This window comes from Gadus chalcogrammus, chromosome 19 (genome assembly GCF_026213295.1).
Source record: "Gadus chalcogrammus isolate NIFS_2021 chromosome 19, NIFS_Gcha_1.0, whole genome shotgun sequence".
NCBI classification, from domain to species: Eukaryota; Metazoa; Chordata; class Actinopteri; order Gadiformes; family Gadidae; genus Gadus; species Gadus chalcogrammus.
Window position 1 is genome coordinate 19,327,610 of NC_079430.1, and position 9,772 is coordinate 19,337,381.

A 9,772-nucleotide genomic window follows, 5' to 3' on the forward strand; every position below is an offset into this window, starting at 1 on the left:
CCCAAGATTACGAACCGAACAACACCTTTTGGAACGTCTCTCTAGCTAAATCAGGGTCGCAGTGTTGAATCCCGGTTTATCATTCCTTTAAAAGGCACCTCTTTATGCAAAAGCTTTCATTGTGTGATCCCCAAAACGCTGTGATATTTGGATTTGGATTCCTTGTTTTTACAGTTTTATCGTGTTTTTTATTGTTAATTTTATCGTTGCGGTTTTCCTGTCTTGATATAAAGCACTTACACACTAGCATTGAAAGGGCTATACAAATAGAGCCCAATAACAATAAAACCACCAGATGTATGCATCCCATGGGCCATACCTGAGGAGCGGCTGGAAGATGACAGTGATGTTCCTGGCTCCCGGCTTACAGACAAACTTCATCTCTCCCCCCTCGATGAGGTTATCGTCTGCCCCTCCTAGGAGAAAACACAGGAAGGGGTGGGGTTATAGACGTGTGTGTGTGTGTGTGTGTGTGTGTGTGTGTGTGTGTGTGTGTGTGTGTGTGTGTGTGTGTGTGTGTGTGTGTGTGTGTGTGTGTGTGTGTGTCTCACACCTGCCTTCCTCTCTTAAGACACACAGACTTCCTAATCCACTGTGGATCAAAGAATCATAAAATCAGCGCAACAAACCAACAAACCAATTGTCTTATCCAGGGAATGGCTCCCTGCCTACACACACATCTGTACCCCCGTGATAAAGCCTGGGTGAACTCCGCAGCTAAGAGGGTTAATCTGAAAATCATAACCATCGTGGAACATGTTCAGACCAGGGGTGTGACGGAGCGAGCGAGCGAGCGAGAGAGGGAAATAAAGAGAGAGAGAGAGAGAGAGAGAGAGAGAGAGAGAGAGAGAGACAGAGACAGAGACAGAGAGAGAGAGAGAGAGAGAACTACAGCGTGAGAGGGAATTAAAGAGATGGTGGTTCAGAGAATGAAGAAAAAAGACACATGGATAGACATTGAAAGAAAGAGAAAGATAAGGGAGAAAGGAAGCGATGGAGGAAGAGGGAGGAAGGGAGAGTGGAAGAGCAACACAGAGAGAGAGAGAGAGAGAGAGAGAGAGAGAGAGAGAGAGAGAGAGAGAGAGAGAGAGAGAGAGAGAGAGAGAGAGAGAGAGAGAGAGAGAGAGACAGAGAGAGAGAGAGAGAGAGAGAGAGAGAGAGAGAGAGAGGGAGAGAGAGAGAGACGGAGAGAGAGAGAGAGAGAGAGAGCGGAGGGAAAAGAAGGCAGATACGAAGCAAAGGACAGAGGGAGAGAGAGGAAGATGAAGAACAGGTAGTTGGATGTGAACAGGGGTGTGGCTGACAGTAACAGAACACTGTTGCTCAATACCTCTACTCAACCTGAAGTAATCAATCCAATTAAGGCGGAGGAGGAAGGGCTGTGTGTGTGTGCGTGTGTGTGTGTGTGTGTGTGTGAGAGACTGTTCTACGCATGGTTGGTTACATGCAAACGCCATCCTATGTGTGTGCGTTAGTTCATGCATGTGTGCACGACTGTAATTGTGGAGCAAGTGCAATTATTTCTTCCGATAATCTGAAATGATTTTTTTATCGTTAGTTCAACGTTGGTCCAGGGAAATTTGCGAAGCTCAAGAGTTGTTTCTAAAAGTAAATTAAATAGTAAGACAAAGAAAGCCATTTTAATATCTTAAACGGGAACCATATGACTTTACTACCAATAAAACATATTTAAAGAGATATGTGATATCCAGCCCCGAATTTTTGCTCGACAGGAAAACAGCCTGTTTTCAGTTGCTGTTCCCTTCCCACCTCTCTCGTTGAGTGGTCCTTGGGGAGATTATGAAGCGATTTCGGCTTTTTTTGCTGTCGGGAATTGCCGAGACGAGCGTGGTTCTGCTTCCGCTTCTGTCCCCGACGTTTGGAACACTTCTCTCTCCGACATTAGGAACACTTCGGCACTCTGCACAAAGTGGCGTCGCCGCGCGGCGGGATCAGCTACAGAGCAGGACGTGCTCGGCTGAGGAAGAAACGCCAACTTCCATGAGTTAAAGTTCTTATTTTAAACCATGAATGTACCCGGGCTTCATGGAGCTCTATGCACACTCTGTGACCTCTATCCAAGTGACGGTGACCCCGAGGACTCTGCCCCCCATTTCAGGGCAGAAGATGGACCGATGAACAGTAGCCAGGGAGTGGGCTCATGGAGACCGAAGAGATATAGAACCCCCCCCGGACAACGGGACTGAAGCAATACCTACAATAATGTCCATGATGAGTTGGAGCTAATGTCTTAGTGTACGTGGGCATCTGTGAGTGTGTGCATGTATGTATAATGTGTGCGCATTTGTTTAAGCGCATGTGTGTGTACTCATGTACTCAAGTGAAACTGTGTTTTTATGCATGCGTACATGTGTGTGTGTGTGTGTGTCTGCGTGCGTACATGTGTGTGTGTGTGTGTCTGCGTGCGTACATGTGTATGTGTGTGTGTAAACTGTTCGTGAATGTCTTGAAATGGCCGAGACTTCCCTTGGGCTGCCAGCCCTGGCTGCCAGCCTCGCCTCCTCCAGGCAAACTCATTTCCATGTTCAATAGGAGCTTTTCAAAGGGCCGCGAGATACCGCCCAGAAAGACACCTCTCTCCGGGGCATGAAAGGCCAGGACGCCACCGCTGTCCCTCAGACCCCCCCCCCCCCCCTCCGCACATCACCTCGCATTCACATGCATATCGCCGCATTGTTCCCCCTTGCCGAGCTCCCATAATACATTTCTAATGGAACACGTTTCTATTGAGGGGAGCACCCGCGGAAAACACAAGGAGACCAAACCACTGCGGGTTTTCATTAGCAGCGAATGGGAAGAGGGCCGAGGACGGGTGGTTTCATTTCATCCCCCAGAAACATTCTAAGTGGGGCCTGGTTTTGGATCCGTCGCAGGGAAAATGTTCACCTGCTGTTCAGGTGAACATTTTTGTTCCTGTTGGAGCGCGGAGGCTGAAAGGACGTCCAATCCATTCTCTGCTATCTCCGCCATCCTCATCAGCCGTCCTGTGGGGCCAATTCCATTAACTAGCCAATCACAGGCCGCCCAAAGAAAGCAGCGCCGGCCAGCGTCTCGCTCTCTCTCTTCCACTCGTAAGATTCTCTCTCTCTCGCTCAACTCTCTCTCTTCCACTCGTAAGATTCTCTCTCTCTCGCTCAACTCTCTCTCTTCCACTCGTAAGATTCTCTCTCTCTCGCTCAACTCTCTCTCTTCCACTCGTAAGATTCTCTCTCTCTCGCTCAACTCTCTCTCTTCCACTCGTAAGATTCTCTCTCTCGCTCACTCAACGCTCTTAATCCCTCAGTCTCTCTCCCCCTCTGAAGACTTTGACTCTCTCTCTCTCCCTCTCTGGAATCTAAAACTTGAGAAGTTTTCTGTGTTTTCTTGTCTCTCAGCTCAAACTATGGTAACCCCTCACACAGCACATACACACACCGACATGAGTGCAGACACACACATGCACACATGCACACATGCGAGTGCAGTCACACACAGACACACGCCCACACACACAGACACAGACACACACTCACACACACACACACACACACACACACAGACGGTGACCAATTTAATTTCATGCTCTAAACATCTGCATCGGTGTCAGACAAAAAAAGAAGTGATGGAGGGAGGGGAGGAAGGAGGGGACCTGTGTGCTCCGCGGGCCCAGTGACCAGCTGCTGGCTGTGGGCGGGTGTCGGGCGGCGGGCGGCATGGTGTGGATGAATATGAAGCAGCACCGTGTTAATATGCATGAGATATCCTCTGGCCCCGAGGTCGAGGGGTCAGGAGGAACCGGAAGGCTGCCAGCGCTCTCCCACAACGTGTGAAAACAGGGAGCCAGCGTGCGCGCGTGCGTGCGCTTGTCCGTGTGTGTGTGTGTGTGTGTGTGTGTGTGTGTGTGTGTGTGTGTGTGTGTGTGTGTGTGTGTGTGTGTGTGTGTGTGTGTGTGTGTGTGTGTGGTCAAATCCAGGATTAGAGGGAGGGAAGGGGGTGGGGGTAGAGGTGGGAGAGCAGCTGTAGCCAGGAGAGGAAGTGGAGGGAGGGGGGGGGGAGGTGGTTGCAAATTCTAGCGTGGCCAAATCCCCCTGAAATCCCGCTTAGAGAACCCCATCTCCACACACACACTCACACCCCCGAACACCACAATCCCACCTCAACAACAACAACACACACACACACACACACACACAAACCTCCACACACACGCATTAAACACGTGGGCCGAAGGTGTTTAATGCGCACACACACAAACACACCAACACCCAAGAGTCAAAGGAACCGGCCCGTTGACACGCAGTCACAAACTGATGGAAAACATTGAGCTTTGGCCGGGAAAAACCAGACCTGCACACACATACATCCCCTCGCCATGACGACTCCTCCCCCCATACCCCCACACACACTCACACACACCTCCCTGACACCTACCCAGCCCTGCCCCCCCACGGTGCGTACCATGCACTCTTCAGCCCACATGCAATCAACTGAGGCACTGGCTCAGTGAAATTGCATTAGCCACACTTTCCTGGGTTTGATGAGGAGCCGGTTTGATCCACTCATCTATCCTGGCCTCTTCCCACTAGCAGGGAGAACCAGGGACATCTGATGCCTTCCTTAACACACCAGGGTGTGTGTGTGTGTGTGTGTGTGTGTGTGTGTGTGTGTGTGTGTGTGTGTGTGTGTGTGTGTGTGTGATAATTTATAGCGAAACGCAAGAAAGTAAAGTGCGCAATATACTTCATCCCTGCTGTGGAGTGTGTGTGTGTTGTCATGTTCACATTGAAGAAGGAATGTCGACATTCCATGATTTGATTTGGACGCAGGAAGCCATACGCATGAAGCATCAAGCGGCCCATCCCAGGGATGGTCATGTATACGATGATGGAGAACGTCTGTGAATCACCATCTGGGGGTCTATGTCTCTGGATAGATGGAGACGCTGTTATCACTGCTGCTGCAACTGCTCTCCTTAGGTCCTCTCCCACACACACACACACACACACACACACCAAAAGGATGGACTAGGTGAGCTAAGGAACATCGCTCATTCCACACACCCCAAACCAGCCTTTGAGTCCCAACGACTGGCAGGTACAAACCCCAACACCCTTCATGTATTAAAGCAGTACAAGACTAGAAAAGTTCTCCATGTCTACATTGACTAAATTAACTTTGTTTTTGTATGAAAGGGTGTGTGTGTGGGGGGGGTACAGGAGCGTCATCACGGGGTCCCCTCAGGGCCTTGTTTGAATGCCAGGGCCAGTGGGCTGCATACAGACGCATCCAAGGAAAACCTGGAGCCTCAATAAGAAAGCCCCCACACACACGCACACAAACGCCTCGGTTCAATAACAAATGAGAGTGTGTGTGTGTGTGTGTGTGTGTGTGTGTGTGTGTGTGTGTGTGTGTGTGTGTGTGTGTGTGTGTGTGTGTGTGTGTGTGTGTGTGTGTGTGTGTGTGTGTGGGTGGTCGGGGCGCCGGCGTCCAATTCCTTCCAGACCGCCTTCATGTCTGATTGGCTGCTAATGAGCTCCCTCTATTATTAAAATTCATTTGACGTGGGGAGGGGAGGGGTGAGGGGGGGGGGGGCTGGGGGTGAGGGGAGGGGGAGGGGGAGGGGGAGGGGCGGGGGAGGGAATTCACTCGGAGGACAGACTGCGTCAAATCAACCCACGCCCCAAAAAACTATATAATAATACAACCTGAATAGATAAATAAACAATATGAATAAATTGCGGCGGGAATTGAGTTGGATTAATTATTAAGAAGTGTCCGCGGCGGAGAGGCAGCGCAGCTCCAGCCTCGTTAATTAATGAACGCCTGTCAGCGCAGACGCCACGGCAACACAACGATACACAGAGACAGCAATAAACAACACAGGGGCAACACAAACACAACACTGAGACAACAATAAACAACACTGGGACAACACAACGATACACAGAGACAGCAATAAACAACACTGAGACAACAATAAACAACACTGAGGCAACACAAACACAACACTGAGACAACAATAAACAACACTGAGGCAACACAACAATACACAGAGACAACAATAAACAACACTGAGACAACAATAAACAACACTGAGGCAACACAAATACAACACTGAGACAACAATAAACAACACTGAGGCAACACAACAATACACAGAGACAGCAATAAACAACACTGGGACAACACACACACAACACTGAGACAGCAATAAACAACACTGAGACAACACAAACACAACACTGAGACAACACAAACACAACACTGAGACAACAATAAACAACACTGAGACAACAATAAGAAATGAGACAATAAACAACACTGAGACAACTATAACACAACACTGAGAGAACAATAAACGCAACACAGAGACAACAATAAGAAATTAGACAATAAACAACACTGAGACAACAATAAGAAATGAGACAACAATAAACAACACAGAGACAACAATAAGAAATGAGACAATAAACAACACAGACAACCATAACACCCGTAGCCCCGTGGCCGCGCGGCAGTGCCCCGCGGCCGCTGGCGATGCCCTCGGCCTCAGACATCAGAAGGCGTCTCCTCAAACGAGGGACGTTTCCCCCGACCCTGACCCTTTCTAAAAGGTCTCAAACATCAGAACAGTCGGGTCTTAAGCAGCACACAGGAGCCCGTGGTGCCGGGAGTTTAGAAGAAAACAAAAAACGTGCATGAAAAATACTATTCCAACCGTGCAGTTTATTCAGGCGCAAAGGCTTTTGCTTCAGGTGCACTTCATAACACCAAGAGAAACGGGAAAACAAACTCAGAAAAAACAGCTTCCAATAACAAGGCACATGACGCAAAGCTATAGCAACCACAAACTAAATAAAACACAGCCTTTAACGCGTACGGCCTCTTGAACATGTCAATCAGGCGGAGCGCGGGAGGGTTGGCGTGATTGAGAGTGTGTTTGTGCATGGGTGCCTGGCGTAGGTGGTTATGGGGGGGGGGGTAATGGGGCATAGGAGCACGCAGCAGGGGAGCAGACATCTGATGTCCTTTTCCCTCCAGTCACCCCATCAAGCTGTTGAGCGCTGGGAGTAGGACTGTGTGTGTGTGTGTGTGTGTGTGTGTGTGTGTGTGTGTGTGTGTGTGTGTGTGTGTGTGTGTGTGTGTGTGTGTGTGTGTGTGTTTTCCCGCCCAGAATGCGCTATGCTCCCTCTTTTGCTGGGTGGGGTTTTCCCCTCTCTATCCCCCTCTCTGTTATAAAGCGCTATGCTCCCTCTATTGCTGGGTGGTGTTTTTGTCTCTCCTCTCTCCCCCCCCTCTGTTATAAAGCACTATGCTCCAACTATTGCTGGGTGGTGTTTTTGTCTCTCCCCCACCCCCCCTCTCTGTTATAAAGCGCTATGCTCCAACTATTGCTGGGTGGGGTTTTTGTCTCCCCCCTCCCCCCTCCCCCCCTCTCTGTTATTAAGAGCTTGCTCAGTGTCAACGTAGAGGCTTGACGTCAGTCTTATTACAAAACATGGCCTCTGTCTGTGCCTCCGTCTGGGACTCTGTTGTTTGTCTGTCTCTCGGCCTAAGCTCTTTTTCCCCTCTCAGAAACCTCCTAACTGAAGAGGCTTTCTCTTGGACTGAGGCTTTAGATAGAGCCTCGGTGTAGCCTTCTGGCTGCTCTGGTGGCTACAGGCTACGGTCCCCTGAGCGGCTGGACGGTTCCCAACGAGGAGATATGCCTGTGAGCTCTTCAGAATAAGCCGCTGTGTATCTGCTATCTAATGCCCCTCTTTCAGCCCCTGATGCGACGTATTGCCAGCGAAGTCAAAATAACAATGTGCTGGTTGTTCTAATACCAGAGACACAGTGCGTTTCACACACAGTCTCGCTCTCTCCTCCGATTATATTCCAACACTGGAGCTAATTTAATTATTGAATGACTCGCCACGCAGTCCTGATGTCGGACTGCGGGCGTGTGCGTGGGTCTGCGTTTTAATCTCGGTTCCAAGGTATCTTGTCCATTCCAACTCACAAGAACTGTAAAGAATTGTAATGAGATGACTATTTTCCCACATGGTAGTGTGTGTATTGTGTGCGTATAGATGCACACATTCCGCAGCAACAACAACAACATCAACCGCCTTGCATTCATGGCCAACACAGGCAGCATCTTTTCTCCGTAGGAGCCCGTCGGCCTCAGGAGACACTGCCGTCTTTATCTACAGAGCCAGGTGCTGCTGCCGCTGAGAGCGGGGGGGGTCCATGGGGGAGGGGGGCAGGTACAGCAGCGTCCATCACTCACATGTACCACTACCACTACCCACAGCAGCTTTGATGTGGGCACCTAAAACATAAAAACCTGATTAACCAGCGCGCAGGCAGCGCTCCTCCACCGCGGGTAGCGTCGTTAGCGCGGGTAGCGTCGTTAGCGCGGGTACCGTCGTTAGCGCGGGTACCGTCGTTACGTATCTCAGTAATAACCGTCGTTAGCGCGGGTAGCGTCGTTAGCGCGGGTAGCGTCGTTAGCGCGGGTAGCGTCGTTACCGCGGGTAGCGTCGTTACAGCGCCCGGCGTACGACCCCAAAAGGAAACAGTAACGCGCTGCTGCTGGGAGTACGATGACAGATGAGAGACGTTATTACTGAGATACGTTCTGTTGACTGGACGTTGCATCGTGTGTTGCTTGGGAAGAAAGAAAGGGTGAAAACATTGAGATGTTTTCACTCCTGTCAATGTCACCGTCAATGTCAACACAGCTGTAGCATTCAACAAAGAAACCGGTTCGGCAGTCAACAAACAACATGTACGTGTGGAGAATTCATGCCAATCTATTTCATTTTGCGCCACAACATCACACAATGGATCAGAAAACAACAAAAGGATGGAAGCTGGGAACCTTTCCATGTTACCTTCCATATGGGACTGCCAGTAGCCATTCAATGTGGGCCGTACAGCATTTAAAGCTTTTGAATGGGTTTCAACAAGGATATGGAGTAGTCCAGCTTCAAGAAACGATCAGGATCTTCATGGGCAGCTACGGGAGTTACCTTTAGAATGTCAAGAGCACATCATAATGATGAGCTGCCCGGTTTGACAGATTCTATATTAATATTGATTCAATATCTACATATTGACACAGACACACACATGCACACAATTAATAATTACAAAGAAGAAGGTCATATTGGCATAAGAGTGTGTTGAGTGAGAGCGAGAGAGGGCGTGCGAGAGACATCAATCATGTATGAGCACGGGTCTGAGACATTCTAGGGCTGTAATCCCTGAGTAATTATCGACATCTCTCCCATGAAAGCTTAATTCTACCTCGACTTCCGTTTAACTGTACGATAAATCATAATTGCAAGGTCAACGGAAAAGCTGAAGAGGATCGATTCCTCAGCAGGGATGGGAAGGAGAAGCAGGAGTCTGACGGAGTCACGGGAAGGAGAAACAGGAGTCTCTGTGACGGAGTCACAGGAAGGAGAAGCAGGAGTCTGACGGAGTCACGGGAAGGAGAAGCAGGAGTCTGACGGAGTCACAGGAAGGAGAAACAGGAGAGTCTGACGGAGTCACAGGAAAGAGAAACAGGAGTCTGACGGAGTCACAGGAAGGAGAAGCAGGAGTCTGACGGAGTCACAGGAAGGAGAAACAGGAGTCTGACGGAGTCCACCAGGGGGGTTCACCAGTGATCTGAGCGGTGCCCAGAGACCGGGGTGTTATTGGGGAGACGGGATTAGGAGCAGAGAGGAAGACGCTGTGTAGCCCGCGGAGGCTGGAGGACCTATCTGTCTGCACAGGGAGG

General features: G+C 49.8%; 1 protein-coding gene across 1 annotated transcript in view; it reads right to left on the reverse strand.

Moving 5' to 3' along the window:
* Nucleotides 1-9,772, reverse strand: part of exoc4 (exocyst complex component 4) — an 82,408-nt gene that overhangs the window by 24,584 nt on the left and 48,052 nt on the right. The window contains exon 11 of the mRNA XM_056578256.1: nt 320-416. Coding sequence (XP_056434231.1) covers nt 320-416 — 97 coding nt within the window. The remainder of the gene's footprint in view (nt 1-319; nt 417-9,772) is intronic.